Here is a 22,120-nt window from a genome sequence, read left to right as displayed (position 1 = left end):
TGGGTTTAACCTTCAGAACCACTGCAGCAAACACTGTTTTTTTGCAGTTTGGTTTGAGAGAGTGGCACAACTTTCCTTGTAGCAGAACTGTGTTTTCTATTATATAAAACAGTCTTGGCAGATGAATTACTTGTTATAATAGGTGCTCTTTTTGTCATGCATTTATGTATGAAGCTTATTATTTTAGTAAAGTTTGGTTTTCTTCATTCAGCACTGAGGGTTGCCTGTCTCTGTAGAAGAGGCTTAGCCAACTGCAACCCACTTCCCCATGGGGAAGTCCAAATTTTTAACATCTTGTACAAGAACAGGGTGTTGAGTAGGACCCAAGGTCCACCTTGCTCAATATTGCCTGGCAGCGACCACAACTGGGCAAACAAGATCACATACAGGAGCATGGCAAGTACACACTAATACTGCCCAGTTGTCTCAGGGACCTCAAAACCAGAGTTGTCTGGATTGAATACATGTTGCTGGATGGTTAGATCATTACTCTTGCCTGAAACAAGGTCTTGCTGCCCAGGCATTGCTGTTTGAGTGTCTTCTAGTTTGTTTCCTCTGAGGAAGTCAAGCTGCAGTCTACCTTGTAAGCTATATGATTTAACCTTGTTAATGATACACATTTTTCTAAAAAGGGGGAAAAAAAGTCCTAAAGCAGATGGTTTCTACTTCCCTAGAAATTAAGCTCATTATTATTTTCCATCTTAAAATTTCAATTATGGGGGGGAAAAGAGAATTTTATAATTATGGCTGATGGCAGAAACAGGTTTTGGAACATAAGGTGTGATTTCCAAAATCCCTAAATGACTTAGTACAGTCCTGCTGAAAAATCCCTTGTTTAATTCCAGCCGAAAGAACAGTCCAGCCTCATTCGCATCATTAGATAGCAGATAAAAAAAAGCTCTCCGTAAAGCTACTATCAATTTACTGTATGCAAATGCCATTGTCACAATACCCAGGGGGAGGAAAGGGGAGAGGACAAGGAATTGCAGTTCTATTTATTATCCAACTGTAATTACATATTTAAAAATGCTTCCTTAGACATGAAGCTCCCTTCTGCTCTGTTCAAATCCAGAAAGCAGCAAGGTGCTGCTGTTCCTTTTCTTAGAAGGAGAATTGGTTAATGGTCTGTATAAGCTTTTCACCAAAATATATATTCTAGATACCTTTACAGTACCTCCAAATATAGTATACCCTATGTACTACATGTAACATTTACCCCATAAAAGCATCCTAACAGCCAAGAAGGTAATGGGTTGCACCAGTGGGACGGGGTGAGAGAAGAGAGATTGTTGTTCCTTGTGTCTCTGGTGGGCTGTAAGTTGAGAACAGCAGTGGGACGAGGGCTGTTCCCATCTATTGAATATAGCAAATGAGTTTGATAATGCTACAGTTTTTTTTTTTTTACAACAAGCAGAAGGCAGGGGAAAGCAGCTAGTAAAAACAAAACATAGGGTCATAAGCAGCTGGAGGGAAAATTTTCCTGTATTAGCAATGCTGGTGCTCAGCTACGTGTAACCACATTGTTCTGGTCACTGTTCCTTGTATTGGGGCTTCCATGGCTTGAAATGAAAGCCTTTGTGATAAGACTAAAAGATTGCAGCAGTCAATTGCTATCGGAAAAAAACTGTCTTGAGCTAAAGTTTTGGGGGTGAGGTAAAGAGTTCCCATACCCTGCCTTCCCTTGCTCTGCAATCTTAGCTCTTCTTCACAGGCACTCTGTTACGCTGCAGTAACTTTCACTGTAAAAAGTTTAATGTGAATAAAAAAAAAAAAATCGCTGCACTGCACCCGATTTACACTGATTCGTGTCTGGTTTGTTTAAATTTGCCAGTGTTCCACAAAAGAGCCTCTGTTTTCTTCAACTCCTACCACAAGGGGGGAAACCTTACAGGAGTGCTACCCTGAAGTTGTACTGATACCAAACCCAGCCGTAGAGGACAGCTGGGAAAAAAAGCCACATTTGAGAAAAACAGGCAGTTTTGGCAATCAAAACAGTGGAGAAAGTGAAGGGTTCCTACTCTTCTAGTGTTCTCCAGGGAGTAGCATAGCACTTTAGTTCCTGGGTATGCTCTAAAGATGCATTAATGTCATTCTGGGTAATAGCAGCTAACCACAAAGCACAACTGGAGGATGTTAATGTATCCAGAGCCTTGGTCATGCCGCTTTCATGTTCTTGCTACAGAGAAGTTGCCATTACTAACCCTCCTCTGTGGGACTTGCTAATTATGGAGGGATAAAACATAGCAGTGCAGAACTAAAAGCAGGAAATACATTTTTAAAAAGCTGGGTAGCTTAACCAGCAAGTACACTGAACCCTGAAGCTTCAGTTTTGTTGGGGAAGTGCTGCACGTTCTGCTCGGAAAACTCCAATTGAAAGTCCCACAGTAATATTAGCTTTGTGTACTTGTCGGTACACGTAAAGGAGGCTAAGAAAAACTATACTTAACCCAGTTACTGGTTCTTTATGTAAAGTATGATGGTTCTACAGTTGTTTTGAGGACCTGTATCAAGCTCTGGATAAATCCCAGAGGCAACAAACCGATAGTAGCAGAGAAAAGGAAGGCTAAGATTTTGCTCTTCAGGGATAGAAACATTTTCAAAGCATCTCTAGTATTGTATGGGCATTAAAGTTCCTTGCTCTGCTCACCAACGGGCTGCTTTGCTGCCTTGCAGCTAGCATAAATGATTTCTCCTAAAATGCAACTGTAAGGAGGGCATAACTGAATTATTCAAAGCATGGCTGCTGTCATACTAAATTTAAATTTAGCATTGAAGCTGACCGTATTGTCTTTTCTGAAAGAGCTTGCTCTTTTTTTTCCTGCAGACCAATCTTTCCCCCCATGCTGGGCAAAACAAACTCTCAAGGAAGAACTCCATTCACATGAGCAGAGCTTCACTGAGGCTCATTTACCCTGTTTCTCAGCAAACAGTTAAGAATTTGGCAGACTTTGCTGCTCCAGCTAGCTTGCTTCCAGAATAGCCAGCCACTGAGCACTTGCCTTATTGTGGGACAGCTTCGCAACATTCTTAGCTACCACAAAGAAGCTTACGCTAAAAAATAGGTTGGATTCAAGAAATACGAAGAGTGATCCTGGGATCAGAAGGTGAACAGTCCTAAAGAAGCCAGCTCACTTGGCTGGCCAACACAGGTGCCATTAGCCCAGTGCAGCAGGTCTGCTTCAGCCATCCACCCTCCACCAGGCTGCGTATAATGGAGCGATCACCTCCAGACAAACCAGCTCACCTTTGCTATGCAGCTCCTCCATGTTTCACAACTGCCACCGCTAAGGAAAGTGTGGGCTTTAAAGTGCTTCTCGATGCCCTGTGACCATGACATTGCCCTGCTCTGGAATACCAGCTCGCAGCTGTTTCAGCTTGCTTGCTTCAGCCTTGAGAAAGCATTTACAAAGTCTTGCCCTTGTGAAATGGGGAATGAGCCCCTGTTTCATAGTAAGCCAGGCTGTGCTAGCCCCGAGCCTGGCTTACTGCTCTGCACTTGCCCTGGTGAGATGCGCTACCTTCACCCTCTCCGAGTGTATCATCACCACTGACCTTACTACAGCCTGTGTAGGGCTTCCTCAGCTGCGTACAACTTCAGCCACTGGAAGGGTTTGATCCTCTTTGGGGTCCAGGATGCTAAGCCACTACTGCTGGCTCTTCTGAACGTACTGGATGCCTCAGCATCCTTCTGGAGGATTTACACCGAAACACTGAAGACTGCCAGCCCTGTGGAGAGATGGATCTCCATCCTCCAGTCCTTTGCGGTAAGCTGTGACCACACTAACAGTAGCTACGCAAAAACCTCTTCTGATTGCTGCAACGACTCCTTGGGACAAGGTAGAGACCACATGCTAAAATCATTAACAGAAAACAGCTGCATTTAGACTGACAGTGGGGTGAAGCTGCCATGGGACAGGGGAGAAGGCAGGTCCCTTTCCACACAGGTCAGCAGGCAGCTCTAGGGATGCTCCTGCACCTGCCTGTCCTGACCAGAGTCCACCCTAGTCTGCTGCCTGCTGGCTCTTGTGTTTTTCTTTCTTCTGCTCCTCAGCTCCTGTTGGTGCCGAGGTCTCCTCGGGGCTCATTTCTGAGCCCGATTCTGGTTCCAGAGGCAGCGAGGGAGGCTTTGCAAGCGGAGCTGATGCTCCAGCACCTGGGGAGAGAACACAGTTATAGTTAGTGTATGACTACACTTCGCTTTGTCTATTCTTTTTGCCCTTCCAAGCAGCACGGAGATGCAGAACAATCACAGCTATTAATTATCCTCAGATTTATTCTGTCTAGCATTAGCTGATCGATAGCACTCAACTCTTTAGTGAGTTACCCAGCCAGAGACCTTACAGTACCCAAAGTTCTGCTGAAGGGAAGCTGAGGTACAGTATCTCATTCAGCTGGGCTGCTGTGAGAAGTCAGTACAAACTTAGGAATTAACTCATGCTTTGGAAGGGAAAACAGTTCCACTGAAGCTGGTTTATACTGAAGCTGGAGCCAAAACCACAGGATCATTTTCAGTTCACAGTTCAGCAAACTCAGGGTGAGTTTTCAGGCAGTTAAAATAGCTACTTACAGAATAAAATCAAAACAGAACACTTCCATGCTGAAGTTGTTTCTGCACTTAGATTTAGGCTGACAACTCATGTTATGAACCAGCTCCCTTCTCTGATATGGATAATAAAGTCCTTCAGATAAACCCTAAACTCCTGTTATGTTTTATTTTTCAGCTTTTCTGGCTAAGTCTTCCCTGCATGGAAAGTTTATTCCGTGCATGAGAAATGGAACAGGTCCTTAGGGGTGCCAAAGAAAGAAGCCTGGATTACACAACCTCTCTCCTGGTTCAGTCCACAGGCAACAAGTCTAAGAGTGACAGAAAATCACCATGATGAGCAATATCTCTAGCACATTCCTCCTTGGAAGCCAAGGGGTGAGAGGAGGTCAGGCTATGAGTGGTGGCTCAGGAGATGCTCCTACCAAGCCCCAGCAAGAAGCAGCATGTACAGCTATCGGCGCAATGCTTCTAAGGCTGACGCTATCTCTTGAGCAACCTTCAGTCCACTGGCCTGCACTAAAAGGTAACCCAGCAACATTTTCAAGGGAGTGACCTGGCTGAACAGCTTCAAAGCAATCCAGCTGCAGTTATTTTTGTAACAGAAAGGATAAAGTGCTTCAGAAAATTGTCCATCATCTCCCTTCTCTCCAGAAGCCAGTCTGTGCGTGTCAGCTCCTGGGCTCTTCCAAAGGAAGACAAGAGGTCTGGTTTGTGAAACCACCTCCTTTCCAGAGCAAGATCTTAATCCCATACTGATAGAGTCTTGCCCATCGTGGCTCAGACAGGAAGGGAAACTTTACTGGCTTTCCACACCCCTGCAAAAGCAGGATAGTATAAAGCACCACAGGCAGCATCTTCCTTCCACACTTCCTTAACTCCGAAATCTGGAAAAGTTATTACCAAATACTAACATTGCTACTGTGTAAGCAAGTCAATAACTTCCTAAACAAGTGCTGTAACTGTACTCAAAGGAAGAGAGATTTGTCTTCTCCCCTCCCACAGTTCTACTTTAAAAAGAAGCAAAAGAGAAGTACCTGGGGGAAGCTGCATGGTTTTCCCATACCCTGCAGCTGAGGACATGGCTTGACCCAGGGCCTGGTTAGAGCCCAAAGGCTGCTGAGTGCTGGAGGATTTCCCTGACAGAGCAGCTCTCTGCTTGGATTTAGACTCTTTAGAAGGCTTAGTCCAGACGAGGCTCTCCCCCACCTGCAGAGCAGCTCCCATCTTCTGAGCAACCTCCACCATCTTCTCAAGAAGCAAAAAGAGAAGACCATTGTAAACAGGAACACTTCAGACAACGATAAAGTCAACAACACTACAAAAAAAAGCCAAAAAACGAGAGCTGTGCGGAGCTGGCTACTGCCTTGGTGCTCAAGGGAAATATCTCCGCTAATTCATTCCCTTAATTAAGAGGGAATCTTGCTGTGTATTGATTGAAGGACTGGGCTTCAAAGAGCAGAAATGAAGCAAGCAGCTCTCAGCAGGCAACTGCTCTACTCAGAAAATCTCATAAGCAGAATTTCTTCCTAATAATTGGAATCCAAGCTCTACTCAGAAAATCTCATAAGCAGAATTTCTTCCTAATAAGTGGAATCCAAAGTCAAATTTCTTCCTCGTTTGTTGCCAGTCTTAGTGCGGCTACTTAGTTCCTGCTGACAACTGTTAGGCACATACCTCAGGGTCAAAGTCAGGAGTACTGCTCTCCTTCACTGCGTTGACCTTCTTCTCCATCTCCTGGTACTGGCAGAGGGCTCCCTTCTTGTCACCCTGGTTATACAGCAGGACAGCATAGTTCAGGTTGACGAGGGGGTTGCACCTGCAGCAAACGCACAGGATGCATTGCATTCACTGTGGGAACACTTATCTTGACTTGAATAACACTAAGATGTACCCAAGCAGCAAAGCTGAAGACACCTTTACTGCCTGGCACAGACAAGGTATGGGGTACTCTGACACTAAAGCAGATGAGGGGATGCACAGCCAGAGTCCTTTGGGAACACTATAGAGTCCCACGTGCTTGGTGAGAGACCTGGTGCCTGGGGTCAGCAAAGTATCCCAGTATCGATGATGATATAAATGACTCTGCTGATTGCCTCACCCCCTGCAAGGCTCTTCTGTGCAGCAGCCAAATTCTTTGTGCTTGGGGACCATCTCAGGACTATCTTTAGTAAGTGCCTGGTCTCCCAGCCCCTTGCTCCTGGGGCAGGTAGAGCAGTGATGGGGGCTTTCATCATACTGTGAACGCTGATCTCTGCTCTGACTTAGATCAGGCTCTCACAGCTCTCCCAATTTGTAGGAGAGCAGCTTGTCATGGGACAGGGCAGTGGAACAGAGCCATGCTTATTAATTGTATTTTACAACCCAACATGCTACAGAACATGCTGTTTACGTTTCATTTTCCTCATCTCTTCTCTCTCATTCACCCAGTGAAAGCATACATAACTGTATGTACTGTTATAGAGGAACAGTAGGCGATACCTATTAACGAAGGACTCAAAGAGGAGACCAGCATGGCAGATAACACACTTATCCTGTGCCGTTCTGCCTCCCTTCCTGATGCAGAACAGCATATGAAGATTTCAAAAAGGCAGAATTGCTCCATATATTCTCATTTTACACAGTATCCATTTTCTTCACTAGGATACATTAACCCCGAACAGCAATTTTTCTTCTGGCACAGCCAGGCATGTGAGCAAACTAAACCAGAGGGAAAGAGTGAGCTGACTCCCTTGGCTCTGTAATTGATAAGTGAAGCTCTCAGAGAGCTGATCCTTCCTTAATTGCCTGACTGCCAAACTGCTCTGACCATTCCTTAGCCGTCTGAATTTCACCCTTATTTTGAAGAAGCAAAATGCATGTGTATTATCTGACAAAGAAATTAAATGCAAAAGGGTCACCAGCCCCAGCACGGGAGCTCATGCAGACACTCGGCTCATGCAGGCTGCAGGATGAGACCTGGAAGAGCAGAGGTTGCATTTGGCCAGCACAGGGGACGTGCTGTCGAGGGGTGCATGGAAGAGCACTGTCTAACCGCAGCTCCCTGCAGAGGAGCCGCATACATGTATCACTCACTGCACACAGGTCAGCGAGAGATGCTTTGTAGTTTGCTCAAAAAATGTGAGCGAGGGACTGGTGCCCTCTCCTGGAGTGTGGCAGGGATAACTGGAGCCATCCAAGGACTCCAGCACCGGCACCTGGGGGGCCAAGACACAGAGAGCATCCTTTGTGAAAAGTGCAGAAGGGAAGGCTTCTGCTAACACTGTTCAATAAACAAAAAGTGTCATCTGCAGGCCATGACTATTCATCCTTGGTAAGTTATATGACAGCGCTGGAAGAAAGTAGACTATTAGAAGAAATCTGATGGCATTTATAACCATTGGTTTTCCTTTAACTGAGAAACTGGAACACTGATCCTGCTGCAAAAAAACCCCTCCTCACTGTCTTTGCCAAAGCAAAGGAAGTAACACGTGAAAAAATAATCAAACCCCCATCTCTTCGCCACCCCAAAAAAGCCAAAAAAGAAAATACAAAGAACCAAACCTACACAACAAAACACTGAAGACATCAGACAGATCTGGGAACAACCGATTTTAAAATTAATTGAACCTTTGGAAGGTAATTTGCCTTCAAGAGCTGAGAAGCAATATGACAGTGAGAAAAAAATCAATAGCTAAATAACCACAGAAAGGACAGCTATGAGCTAGAACCAGTACTAAGAAGAAACACCTTTTTTTTAAAGATTTTTCCAAGATGCTTTCCATTCCAGACCCCAGCAGGCCACCTAGGCCAAATGTCACAGCACTGCTATAAAAGTATTTATGGCAATGGAAACAAACACGGCTATCTTCATCCCAGCCAAACAGTTCATAATATGCCAGCAAAGAAAGCCTGTGGGGACATGGATTCAGCCACACAATAACTGTCTAAAATATAAGGCATGGCAGCTGAACAAGCTTAACAAAGTCTGGATATTCCTCCCAGCAGTCCCTGGCAGTTGGCATTCATTTTTGCTTTGATGAGGTTTTATTTTCCCAGTAAGGCTATATAGCTGTAGCATCATGTAGCTATTTGGTAGTGCCAAATACTTAGGCAAAGTTGTAGAGCTAAATTTCTATTCCTTCTCTTTGACCAAAGCACACAAACTCATGACCAAGCAGTCTGAGCAATATTTAAGGCCCTGTACTGCCTTGCTAGGCATGGAAGACTGATTTGGAAAGCCAGGCAAAGGAGTCAACTGGACTTAGTGATGTTGGTAGAAATCACTGATGCATAATTGCAAAATGCTCTCACACAGCAATACATTTACAAATATTTGACCATAGTTTGCACAGGTTCAGTTCCTCTGAGGAGGCTGCATAGACCTACTGACATTTGAAACAGACGTAGAAGTAATATTTAAACCTGCTTTGTAATTCTGTTGATGCATAAGTATGAAGAACTTCAGTGCCAGATGTGTGCTGGCTGTACAGGGCTAACTGATTCAAGAGCTCTGGCATGCGTGCAAGCCGTGTAATTACCAGTAAACATGTGAGAGCATTTACTGCACCTCTTCACAGACTGAACTGCACTACAGTGTCAAACACTCTTTTTTGAAACCTGCTGCCCTTTATAACGGGCTTAGGAACTTCCAGAATTCCCAAAATTAAGCCTGGCCACTGCACCTAGGTTGGAGAGAACAGAGGAAAAGAGACAGCATCTTCTCATGCCACCTTGTGGTGGCCACTGCAGATGGAAAGAGTGCTTTTGCCACACCTCTTGTCACCAGCATACAGACTCCTGGGCTCAGAATTACAGTGCTGGTTGCAAATATTCACAGTAAACTGGGGAGAGAGACAAAACTGTTCATAAATTTGAGACAAACTTGGTTTTCTGCCTGAAATGATTAAATACTGCAAGGTTCATCTTAACATTTCTGAAACCAAGTGCTCCGATTTTAAGAGCTAGTTTGCAAACATAGACATTGTTAACAAAATGGAGGAGAAAGGACTACACTGCTGCCCTTTTATATGCTTTATACTAACCTCTTCCCCACATTCTCCCAGCTAAGATCTTCCCTCTGCCCAATTCAGAACACGCTTTATTCCAAGCATCTCATTGCTCTGCACAGTGCTCAAACTTTGGGTTACAAAATATTCTGGGATGACTGGTTTTCTTCTATTGAATCTGCTCCACTGTGTAGAAATATTCAGTGGAAGGAGGCCTGGAATCCAAAGTCATCACCACTGACTCACTAACTAAACAGCAGAATAAAAACCAGCTTTGGGTTGGTCTGAAACAAAATTTCCCCTTCGTTTTTCAGAGCTGACTTGAATTAAAAAAAAAAAGATGGTTTTAGAACTGTCACTTGCACAGCTGCAGGAATAAAAATGTTTCCCTACTGCACACTGTTTAGGGTCAAAGTAGGCCGAGGGACAAAGCATGCAAAGGAAACCAGGTGCAGGGAGGCAGAGCTACGCAATCAAACATCTGACAGCTATGATTAAGACTTACTTGTCCAGTGCCACAGCTTGCTCATAGGAACGTTTTGCATTCTCAATGTCTTCAAGGTTTGTCAGAGCAACTGCACCAAAGCAAAACGTACACACACAAGTCAATGTTTCACAAGGACTTCATTTTTAGGACAATTCTGAATCTCATTACATTGTAAAATAAATAGGTGCTAGCAGGGTTGTCTGGACTGCTGCCAGGATTAACCCCACTAAGGTCACTTCTGACAAATTATTTGTCTTGCTTGATCCCAAAAACGTCCAGTGCTGGAAATCCACACCCGCTCCTTAGGCAACCCAAACCCGAACTCTTACATGTAGAAAGCCTTTTTTAATGTTTAATCTGGATCTGACTGCAATTTAACCTTCCTATTCAACACAGAGAGAGAACAGGAGCTGGATAATGGAGCATTGCATACCTGCAAGGAGCATGTACAGCTCTCCCATCTTGGGCTGGAAGTTGATGGCAGCACTGAGGAAGTGGAAAGCAGATGCGTACTGCTGCATTGTGAGGTGGACTAACCCCAAGTTGTACAAAATCTTCCAGTCAAAGGGAGCCAAGTAGTTTGCCCGCTTCAGGCAACTGATAGCCTTCAAAAAAGGAATAAATGTGCTGTAACACAGCCTACCCAGAACAGACCTCCTGTCTCTGCTGCAAGAAGAATCTTGTTCTTACATGAAGTTAGCTACAGATGAAAAAAGAAAGGAAACCAGATACTTACTGCTACATATTTCTTCTTCCCGAAGAAGCACATCCCAATGTTGTTCCACAGCGGGGGGCTTTCAGGCACAGAGCTGGCTACCACCCTGTATTTGGAGAGGGCAACATCAAAATCTCCATGGGCCTGCATCATGCTGCCAGCCGCCAAGGTAGCCTTTGAGAGAAGACAAGAGTGACCAGCTGAGGAACTGAATTTTCCCAAATATAGCAAGAAGCCAACAGGACAAAAGAAGTAAACTGAAGCCATCTCAAGAGCAACCATTCAACTTCTTCAGCTGTTTTCTTCTAGGGGCTGCCAAGACCAACAGTGGGGAGCCGATGGGGACTCCAGAATCTCCCAACATATAGTGGAAGACAGGGTAAAGAAGGGACCCAAATCCGCTTCTTCCTGCACTATCTCAATCATAACTGTCTTGGAAATATTGCAACATGACAACTGTTTAGGGTACGTTTTAGGGTGACAATAGTATCTCCTAGACTCCGAGTCTCTGAGAAGATCTATGCACTAATAGATTCTTTTTTAGCAACAAGCACAGATAGAAATAGTTCTGGTGCAAGTTAAGCAGAGAGTAAAACATACTCAAGATATAGGCAGCAAAGCTAGCCCAGTTCGCACTGACTGGTTGATACTGCAAATTAATGGAAATACACCTGAGGGAAAAAAAGCAAGTGATTGCAACACACTGTATTTAAACCACACTAGTTAAGTCCTTTATAGTATTTCACAGCGACAACTAAAATTCGTAAGTGTAAAGGTGTTTTCACAATAACATTCGGCTTGCATTCATACATCATTTGTCAACCACACATTTCAATACTCTACATCGTTAACATCTTACAGAAGAAAAAAGAGGCAGAGAGAAACGAAGTAACATGCCTAAAAAGGGAAGCAGTTTCACAATCAGGAATGAAACCTAGATGCCAAGCTCGGCTTTCCAGACCAGAGCCAAGAAAAAGTCACATTTTTATATAACAGTTGGAAGCACAGACAGGGTTACTGGCAGATGGAAGAATAATACAATGCAATATCACTTGTATCCGTGCTCTGTGCCCAGGAGTCACAGGAACCTGGGCACAGCTCTTGGGATTTTTGAAACAATGTCTAGAAGACTTTCCTTCCAAAGTAAATTCCATTTTGTTAATTCCACCTGGTTTTGACACATCTTCAGATTAATAACCAAAGGGATCAGTTTAATATCCCGTATTCTGCCTTCTCCCCTTTCCCTACCTCCACACACATCCAACTCTCTACCGAGGGAAAGGTCCCAGAAATGTATTTCAGAGAAAGCTTTCTGGGCATGATCTTTTTCAGCATGTCCAGGCTAAGATATCCCTGGATATAGATGGAAAAGCTCTGATACTGGAATTAGCTTTAAGAGGTGTCTCATCATCATTCATTTCCACTCCTCATGATACCTTGTAGTTGCCTGGGTCGTAAGTAAGTGCGTTTCCAAGGTGTTCAAAGGCCTTCTGGTAATCCCCAAGCTGGGAAAAGAAGTAAATAAGCATCAGAAATTCAGGAATAAGGGGGGTTAAGAAGAAGAAAACGTGCTTTTTGGGCACTAGAATTTCTGGTTCAGTTAAATATTCAGAAAAGTGAATTTTACAGTGGTCCCATTACACACACATGTTCTTGTTTGATAATTTACAAAACAGATTCTAAAAATTTGTTTTGCTGGGCTGGATTCACTGTTCTGCCAAAACAAAAGTTTTCATATAGTTTGTGCTTTCACTTTTCTATATAAGAACAAGCTCTGGGTTGATAGATAGTCCTCTGCTCCTTCCTCTCTTCCAGAAAAGAGGCTACAAATTGCTACTCTGCCCATCCTCTATTCCTTCACCACAACTTCCTCCCTCCCCAGGGATCTCTTTTCACATGAGAAAGTCTTCCCTTGTCTTCTAATGGACTGCAAGTGTTAGAGGGCATGACTGTGTCCATATACAAGCACATGACTGTTTACAGTCACTAAAATCCTGTTGTTTTCAATTGACTTATGCCAGAATTGTATCAGTCCAAACAGCATGAAATTCTGGATATTGGTGTCCTTTTTCGGTCACAAAAATTGATGAGAAGCCCATCTGCCACTCCAGCAATCATACTGATGCATCAGAGTCTGGCGCCTTCTGTAATTATTAGCAAGTGGGAAAGCTGTAGAAGCATCTTTAAAACTCCTGAAGGTGAGTCTGTATCCAGAGACATGATAAACTGAACAAATGAATCACAGCACCGAGACCTGGGGGCTAAATTCACAGGGCGAATGTAATACTCGCACTACTTCTACCTTACAGATCCCCCTTCCCACATCATACTCCCTTCTAAATCCATACATATCCAGTTAAGACATCCAAGGTTCCTACTGAATTTCCCTATCTCTAGAGCAAGACAATTTTTTTCAAGACCTACATTTTATTCTCGAACATCTAAACAATTAGGGAAAAGCTTCAGGATCTTTCCAAATCAGAACTTGGTGCAAGTTTTCCAGCCCATCAATCCTTTTGTGCACTACTGTCTATTCTTCTTTGCTTGCTCACTCTTTGGGAAGCTTATTTTTGGAATAATCAGACAGTCCTTCCCATACGTTTTACAGACCCAAGTGATAAGCGTGCCTTTGTTATTTAAATTGATTCCAATTTTCTTCTATGGTGCATTAACACTAACAATTTCATGGCTGCTTTTGTAGGAGAATAACTTGCTAGACTCCTGCTCCAGAAACAAGGTAATGACTAGTCATGTTTTGTTATACTGGGAGGATTTATAACAGAATTAGGGCAGTTGCCAAACAGAATTCCTGCTCTGGCTCAGGTCCAGGAAACCAATTGCTTTTAGCAGCAAAAGGAAAAAAGAACATACAGAAAAGCAAGCTCTGTCATGTTAAATACAGTCTTTAGAGAAACGTGTGCAAGTCATAGGAAGGTGGACAGAAATTAACTCTATAAAAAAAAAATCTTGCTCATTTTTTTAATAATTAAGTTCATGTAATAGCTAACAGTCTTCAATACCTGCAAGTAAAGTAACCCCAGTGTTGTAAGGAGGTCTGTGTTTTCTGGAGAAAACCTGTAATACAAAAGCCAGAGAGCAGTGTTTCTTATAAACCCTTCCACAACAAGGTAAAAACAGAACATGGAATTATGATGCCACATTATACTAGTATCACCCCACAAAATTAACTGTTATTATTAAATGCAAATACTAAAACAACTGCCATCATGGGGACTTCCTTTGAACACTATCGCATCTAAGCTTTCCAAATGTCTTCCAGATATAATGGGAAGTCAACACAGCTCTATGAAATCGATCTAGATGCATAATAAGATAATGTGGTTTTGTCAAGCTTCAAAGCGAGTCTGCATCAGTGACCTGGAAATACAAAATGGGATTTTCCATCATTTCCCACAAACCACCCTGTAAATCCATCCCAAGCCTCTTGGGCCATGTAGGACAGGTAATCCTCAGCATTTCTGATGGATCCTACACACACTCATCATCAGACTTTTAATTCACCCTATAAAAAGATTACAAACCTGGTTTCGCAGACCAGCTGTGGACTGCTCACCATGGCTTTGCACTACAGTGCAGCCCACAGACCAGAGTGCTCAGGCAGGCGCTACCTGTTAATGTATCGCCGGCCATACACGCCACTCCATTCACCACAGAGAAGCTTGAAAAAATATGTCCCAAGGGCTTTCAATTACTGTATGCGACTCCCAATCCTTCACTGCTAGTATGAGGTTCACACAGCAATGTTGTTAACCCTTTTAAAAGCATCCCCATTCCCAGTAGCTTTTGAAGACATAAATAGGATGAAAACAACCAAAAAGAAAAAGCAGAAAGAGACACTATATTTGTGGCCTCACTCACCTTAACAGAAGTAAGTTTTCATTTCCCTGCTATAGAGACTTAAGAAATCTAATACACACACTCACATTGGCACCTTTAAGCCTCAACCAGAACAAAACTGCCTGTGCTGATGGTATATAAACACCGAGCAATGACAGACTACCCTGGAGCTGGTAACAGCAGGCAAAATGTAATAGGCAGATGAGAACAAAAAAAAGAAAAAAACAGGAGCGAGGAAGAAGGGAGGGCAGGGGAGCACTGAGATGAGATATATAAACCTGGTAAGATGCTTAGCAAGGATTATTCATGTAATAAACATTCTAGATTAGTCCAAATATCTACCCAACCCAGTATACTGTCAGACAGCAGCCAAAAGCAGATGCGTAAGGAAACAGTACGTGAAAAGAGCTGGTACAAAACGTAGATCCTCCAGTGGCTTCTGACGTGCTCCTGCTTTTCTTTAGTGTTTGCCTCCACTACAAAACTATATTTTAAAAGCATTGGTAAATTAGATGCTCAGGAATGCCCTATAAACAAGATAGATCGGTACTGAGTAACACTGACAGGGTGGGAGAAACTCACTGTGCACCAACCCATCTCTAGTCTGCCTACTCACACGCTTTCAAACACAAATCACTCCAAGTGAAAACAGTATGTGAAACCCAGCAACTGATTTTTGACAGATGATCAGGGTTAGAGAGAAACCCGGGGTTAGATCTTTTTGGTAGATAAACCTCTGGGATTTATGAAGTCAGCTTTGGATAGGTTTGCTCCCAGGCATTTCTGTCCATTTGTTTTTCCACTTTTTTTTGGCAGACCTTCAAACAGCTACCTTCTTCCATGACACATTGTCAGCAGGAGGAGGACTACAGCTGAGAGTAGAGACAGCTGAAGAGCTTGACAGTGCCAGCTTTGCACAGAGACACTATAATTACCATTAGCTTTTTAATCATGTCCTCAATTCAGATCTGGGACAGCAATCAAACTTCTCCTGGCATAGGATGGGACATGGGCAGATAGAAAAAAGGATACATTCTTACTCTACGGCTTTCTTATAGACTTCAATGGCTTTATCCATCTCCCCCTCCAATAGGTGAATTTTCCCCAGCATCATGTAAGTCAGATCATGTCTGTTGAGCTCCAGGGCATTGTTCAGCTGGTCTCGTGCCTAAACACACAACCACAGAGAATAAAAAAAAAATAGTAAGTGATTACAGAGACCTCAGTGAAGCAATAGCCCAAGAGCAATCCCCAGCAGCTAGCACCCCCTGAGTGCAGAGAACCCTGCTAGCAAAACCCAGCCCAGCTAATTGTTGAAACAAGTTCTGCATCAGGAGCCATGTGGTTTTAGGGACAGAAAAAGGCAACGTGGCATGCTTCAAGCCAAGCCAAGAGGCAATGACCTCCCAAGGAGGAGAGGAGCACGGGCCTGTTCCTGTATTTGAATTTGTTTCATTTGAGGGAAGCTCCAGATTTGTTAGGTGAACAGGTATGTTACAGTTTATTCTTCACTAAAATGCTTATTCCAGCACAAGCATGGATTGCCAAGTAAACAAGAGGAGTGAATCAGCTTGTCAGGCACATACCAATCCCCTCCAACAGAAGCCACTTTGAAGCATGTCTTCCTCTTATGTCCTCAGGCCTAGCCAGCAGGACAGCAAAGTATGTTTGCTATCTCTGAACACGTGATACATTAGAAAGAGAAATGCTGACACAGTAATGGAATTCTGCAACAGAGGATATTTGTTACCAGCAACTACTGAAGAGACAGTTATCCCCACAGGCTTCATTATATTTTAGATGTCCTCATGGAGGTATCACTGCCCAGGGTGACCAGTACATCTCAAACAAGATGTCAGCAGGTCCCAGTTTGGAAGGTGTTAGTGCAGACAACAAATCCCAAGTATGAACCTATACTCCAGAGCTTCTCGCTTAATTTACAGCGCTGCCTCGAACAGAGAATGCAGCAGGGGTTTGCTGTGAGGGCCACAGCACTCCAACAGAAAGAGCAGCAGGGAACAGTTGGGCCAAATTGGGAACAAAGGGTTTCTAAATGCTGGTTTTTCCCTTACAAAGTAACCCCATAGGATCAGAAATAGCTCAGTGCTCACCACGAGCATGTAGGGGAGTGTTAAGTGAGGAGCTGGGAATGGCGTGCTCAGACCAGAGAACAAAACTCAGTTTCAAGCTTCCAAGAAGTTCTTTGTTAGCTACAAAGCCAATAAAGTTAGTGCTGCCCACTCTGCAGCTATACTCCAGGCTTGATGCAAAAGGAGCTTCAGGCACAGGAGCAAATCCTTTCCATGGAAGAAAAACGGTGCCTGCTGCACCTCCAGCAAACCAACCCCATAACTCTTCTCTCTGAATCCTGCCAGACCCAAGGGGCAGCAAGTTTCCTTCAGAAACTCTCTGCATGAGGTGCAGCAGTTTGAGCTGTATGCTAGGGAAACTGTTTGGGTCTTTACCATCACACCTCTCTTTCTTCAAGAAGATGGAACCAGCATGTTCCCCTCAAAACCAGCAGTGTTTATGGTTCTGGCTTTAAAAGGATCAGAAACAGAAGCAGCTCTTGTTGGAGCACAGCTGGTTTTCTGTCTAGTTTGAGGCAGCTCTTTGAGGTTTCTCAAACATTCCCTTTAAAACCAGAAATGCCCTCTGAAAAATCCTAGTTCAGAAAAAGCCTCCTGACCTGCAACAAGGCTAACCTCCGTTTCACTCTTACCCAACTTCACTAACTTGCAGCTGACGCAAAATAATTCAACATGCAAATGAAAACAGAGACAGCTCACAAACTTTTGCTCCCAGAAAACAAATACTGAAGCAAAAAACTTCCTTGATACCTATCACTGTAAATGATCCACTTCAAACTACTAAAGAAAGTGAAATTTCTGGGAACCTTGCTTCCCATTTGTCAAGTAGGTAAGATAAGCATTTGCATTACCTTGTTGAAGTGTTTCAGGTACATGTAGCACACACCCAGGTTGTGGCTGATCTCCTGTATGAAAAAAAAAACCAAACCACAAACAAAACCAAATCAGCATGATGTATGAAATACATACTACATAATCTGCCAGTGATTACAGTCATCGCTGACCCAAACGGGGAGACCCCTGTGCTTGCCCACACCCTTCTTGCTTTGTAGATCAAGTAAACCTATAAATTCAAGTAACTTCAGGAACCTACAGAGCTTAAGTGTGATTGTGCAGAAAAGACTACAGGCCACCGAGACAAAAACCACAGAAATTACAATGGTCTCTTCAGAGAACAAGGAGCAAAGACCAGTTTCTTCACTGAGATGTGACTCAGTTCCCAACGAGATCTCTGAAGCTAGGTAAGTTGCCCTTATGGATGGCTCTCAATCTAGCTGTACAGTCATTTGGACATGCACAATGCTGCACCCAGCTGGACAAAATTCGAAGATGTGCCTAATTTTCCAAAATAGAAGTCGAGCACCAGAAGGGCTGATATCCGTCTGGCATCTTAAACAATTTTGCAACAGAGTAGGAAGATGACTTAGCAATCCTAAACACTCTGGTGACACTGTAGGGAACAAACATGGCTCTAATTCATCATCAACAGTTTAACAGACAAGCTACTTGCCCCTTTCCCCACCCTGGCACATGGTGGGGAGCTGAAAAGCAAGGTCCACTCGTTCCTCGTTTCTATTCTGGTGAGCATTTCACTGCTTCATCAGTTTAGACAGCCTTGACCTTTAAAAGAAAACTCTCTTATTTCCCCATTAACCCTCTTAGAATGGTATTTTCCTCCACACAGTCTCTCCAACTGTGGAGAACAGTAATGAATCAGTAACTCCTGGTTACTGCAGCTTGCAGAACGAGACAGTGCAAGGGAAGAACACAGGCTGGCTCTACTTCCAGTGCTGAGCCAGGTATGGGAAATAACTAATCAAAATACCCACTGAAGTCTGCCTGCTGTGGTTGTAAATAGAGCTATAGGCATGCCAAGCACATACTGCAAGTAGCTTCGTTAGCTAAGGGAATACAGACTTGAAAGAAGACCCATGGTATAAAAGGTTTCTGAGTTGTCTGGCACAGGGGAAATTGAATAATACCAAATGTATCCTTGTATCAAGCCTGAATTTTAGACGTACTGAGCGCCAAAAGTACAGCTAAAGTCAGTGAGTGCCTGATGTCTTAAGGAATGAGATCACATGTAGCAAGTCTGTCTTAGAAACAACACTTCTGCAGGCAAAACAGTCACCTGCAGAAGGCTGCCTGCAACTAACTGCAAGCCAAGTCCTCTCTCCTCTTACCCACTGTCATGTTTCCCTTTGCAATGCTCTTCCTTCACTTTTTGTCTTACATAGAAGAGCTAATTTAATTATTGCTCTTGCAGCTTATCAGCCTATGTTTTGCCAAAACAGGTAATGCGTGGTAGGTAACAAGTAACCCTCTCAGCTAGTTTGAGGGTAATCTGTTTCAATGGTGTTGGGCGCTACAAAAGGTTTCCCACTTATTCAAGCAAGTTTTAATGATAACTGAGGATTTCCAAACAGGGAGCTACTTCCCATACTTTCCTTAATGTACATAGCGGGCTATGTTAATACTGATACTTTGCAAAGACCAAACACGTTGCTCGATTCTCTGTGCCCCAAGACAAGGTGTGGGATTTTGCAGGCAGAAATGTGCATCCAAACCAGATGCTGCAGAGGCTCATCCATGCTTCTGAGCCTGTGCTAAAAGGCAATGCCTCTCAGCCCTGCAGTTCCTCATCTGCTCAGACTGCACGCAGCGTGAGCTCACCTCTGCTTGGAACAAGTTTGCAGCTGTCTTCATAAAACTGCAGAAACACCTGCATACTACAATAACCTCCAACTCACTGAAACACTTACCCAGTCCTTTTCATCAAGTTTAGCTGCTTCGTTGTACACTTCAATGGCTGCCTTGTGCTTCCCCAAAAGAAACCTGCAAAAGCATTTCAATTTTTATTTTTTCTCGCTTTGAAGCCCTGCTGTGCAACCACTATCACCTTTGGCAGTGAGAAATGACACTATTTGCTAGTTCTCCAGAGACCTGCATGAAAAGCCCTGAGAAGTTTACAATCTCAGCAGTATCACAATTTGAGAGCACTGCTCCCTTTCAGGGCCAAGGTCATCAATCCTGCAAGATGCTGAGGAACTCCCTGACGTTACTGGAGATGCAAGGAAGGAATTCACAGGCTCTGCAGTCTGCCTTTGTCTCCAAGGAAAAAGACAGGTGACCTAACGGGACATTCATAGACAGGAAGGGGTCTGTAAGGCAAGTTTACACAGCTCAGGTTAGCACCCCTTAGCTCTGGACCTAGAAATCAGTGTGTTACTGCTCTTGCTTAAAGAACAAAGAAAAAGAAAATACAATAGCAGCCAGGCAGATAACAGAGATTCTGCTTTTAAGGGTAGCCCACGCTTCTGGAAGCCAACTCAAGTGTTGATAAGGAGGAAGCATGTTTGGAATTAAGCAGCCTGGGATTTTACTTGATGCCTGGGAGAAAAACAAAACATGGAAGGTCCTGGGTGGCACATCAAAGACAAACAATAAAACACCACTCACAGCGATCGTGCCACCTGCTTGAGGTTGTCAGCGCTTCGAGGGTTCAGAATGGAACATGTCTGAAAAAGTTCAAGAGATTCTTGAATTTTCCCCTCCAAGCGAAATATCAAAGCTGTAAGACAACATATACCAGGCAAATTAGTCCATTATCTGCAGGAAAAACGTGCTTCTCTGACAGCAGGGAAAGAAGAGGGAGTACAGATATATTATAACAACGCTCATTTAGTCTTTCTCCCTCCCGCAGCAATCTCAGGCAGAAGCTGTGTCTGAGGGCAGAATGACAACGCATGCAAAGGACTCGTGCATGCCTGGAAAAATTTCTGGTTTTCAGAATAAAGGCAGCTTTAAACCCTGGACAATTGCTCATGAAGATGCAGTCTGGATTTCCCCCCTTCCCAACTTCTACAATCTGCAGTACATCCTCGGCCAACAAATCTCAGCTGTCCCCCACCATGACACTTTGAATTGCAACACCAAGTTTTGGGGCACATTTTTTAGGGGACAGAGGGCAGGACAGGAAGAGGAATACCATCCTTAAAGCAAGCAGACAGCAATCACCTGAGGCAGGCAGCTCTAACAGAAAACATGCATCTGTAATACAATCAAACACACACCAACATACTGAAGGCCAAGAGCCCATAGTCCAAGGAGGAATAGATGACAAACTCATGAATACAGAGAAAACAGAAAATCTCATCTGCCCATTTCATGTGAAAATCCCAAACTTCAAAACTAGACCTAGCAAGCAGAAAAAAAAACCAAGTATTTTTTACATATTAATTTCATGTTTCAGTCACCTGTTCCCCTTCTTATTGTTCACCATATCTCAAATCAGAAGTAACTTGCTCTAGCAAAATTAAGACTTTCAGAGGCTTCCTGCAACATACCTTGAACGTAGACTGCATATTCACACAGCCCATGAGACTCCTGGAGCTGCTCTTTGATGACAGCCTGAAATGACAAAGTGCAGTGAATACATACCAAATGCAGCCTCCCTCACCAAAAAGCCCATTAGCTGGTTCACTATTACCCCATTACTAGACTGCATGGCAGCTTTCAGAAGAATGTAAACCTTTCGAATATTTTAATAAAGGCAATCCCTATGAAAGAAAATGGATTTCTCACTGACCAAATACCTTCTGCAACCTTGATTTGGTGAGTTTTTTCTATGTGCTACAGATAGCTATGCTGTATCTGCGCTTATTGCAGAATGCCCTAAAATAACTTGAATTTAAACATCATGCAACATGTTGATGGACACAGTTCTTACTTATGTGATGGTTAACAGTGGTACCACACAGGACATGAGAACTACAAAACTCATTTAATCAGAATTTGTGGTTGGAAAAGTCAACATAAATACAGAATTTGTAGCTAGTTGCTGCAATATACTATATTAAAATGCTATAAAAGTTGTAAGCTTCCACCATTTTAACAAAGCTAATGACAGAGATTTGGTTTCAGTTACAGAAACCACAACCTCATGTATAATAAAAGCACTGGACTGCGGCTGGGACAACAAGAGTGCACAGAAGAGTGCAAGCTCATCACCATGTGTGAGAAGCATTGTGCCAGGAATACTGTAGCCCTTTTAGTATTTCTCTGTTCATTCTTATTACCAAAGATAATTAGATATTACCTAGGGGAAATGCCACAAGGAATCTCTGAAAGTATCCTCTGCTGATAAGGGTATCTACCCTAGGTCATTTGTGGAGAAATAAATTGAATTGGAGCAACTGCAGCTGAGTCAATGAAAGCCAAATGAACAAATGAGGAATACATGGGAAAAGGAAGGGGGGAAAAACTGACGCAAATGTAAATTCTTGCTGGCTGCATTCATGCAGCTGACAGTTTGGGGTGTGAGTACAGTTCGGCTATATTCCATAGTCACACGTGACCTGAAATGATAAAACTGGTCAAAAAGAATGACCTTTGAGAGGATGAGCAGTCTGGCTATGAACCAAGAGCATCATTTCTGCT

The 22,120-nt window shown here is 43.4% G+C and overlaps 1 protein-coding gene across 6 annotated transcripts in view; it reads right to left on the bottom strand.

Annotated features, from left to right (window-relative positions):
- Positions 1-633: 633 nt before the first annotated feature.
- BBS4 (Bardet-Biedl syndrome 4) overlaps positions 634-22,120 on the bottom strand; it is a 44,230-nt gene continuing 22,743 nt past the window's right edge. For 2 of the 6 annotated variants that reach the window (XM_049812376.1, XM_049812377.1), the window contains 13 exons: positions 21,028-21,091; positions 20,141-20,252; positions 19,444-19,516; positions 17,533-17,586; positions 15,632-15,759; positions 13,754-13,808; positions 12,170-12,238; positions 10,755-10,907; positions 10,452-10,623; positions 10,037-10,106; positions 6,221-6,362; positions 5,581-5,791; positions 634-4,153 (listed from right to left, as the gene is read on the bottom strand). In XM_049812376.1, the coding sequence (XP_049668333.1) occupies positions 4,002-4,153; positions 5,581-5,791; positions 6,221-6,362; positions 10,037-10,106; positions 10,452-10,623; positions 10,755-10,907; positions 12,170-12,238; positions 13,754-13,808; positions 15,632-15,759; positions 17,533-17,586; positions 19,444-19,516; positions 20,141-20,252; positions 21,028-21,091 (1,455 nt within the window). In that variant the 3' untranslated portion in view covers positions 634-4,001. The remainder of the gene's footprint in view (positions 4,154-5,580; positions 5,792-6,220; positions 6,363-10,036; positions 10,107-10,451; positions 10,624-10,754; positions 10,908-12,169; positions 12,239-13,753; positions 13,809-15,631; positions 15,760-17,532; positions 17,587-19,443; positions 19,517-20,140; positions 20,253-21,027; positions 21,092-22,120) is intronic. The other 4 variants (XM_049812378.1, XM_049812380.1, XM_049812379.1 and 1 more) reach the window with 3 other exon arrangements.

Source organism: Accipiter gentilis, chromosome 10 (genome assembly GCF_929443795.1).
Source record: "Accipiter gentilis chromosome 10, bAccGen1.1, whole genome shotgun sequence".
Lineage (NCBI taxonomy): Eukaryota > Metazoa > Chordata > Aves > Accipitriformes > Accipitridae > Astur > Astur gentilis.
The sequence above is the reverse complement of the archived record's forward strand: the minus strand, read 5'-3'. Positions and strand labels throughout refer to the sequence as shown.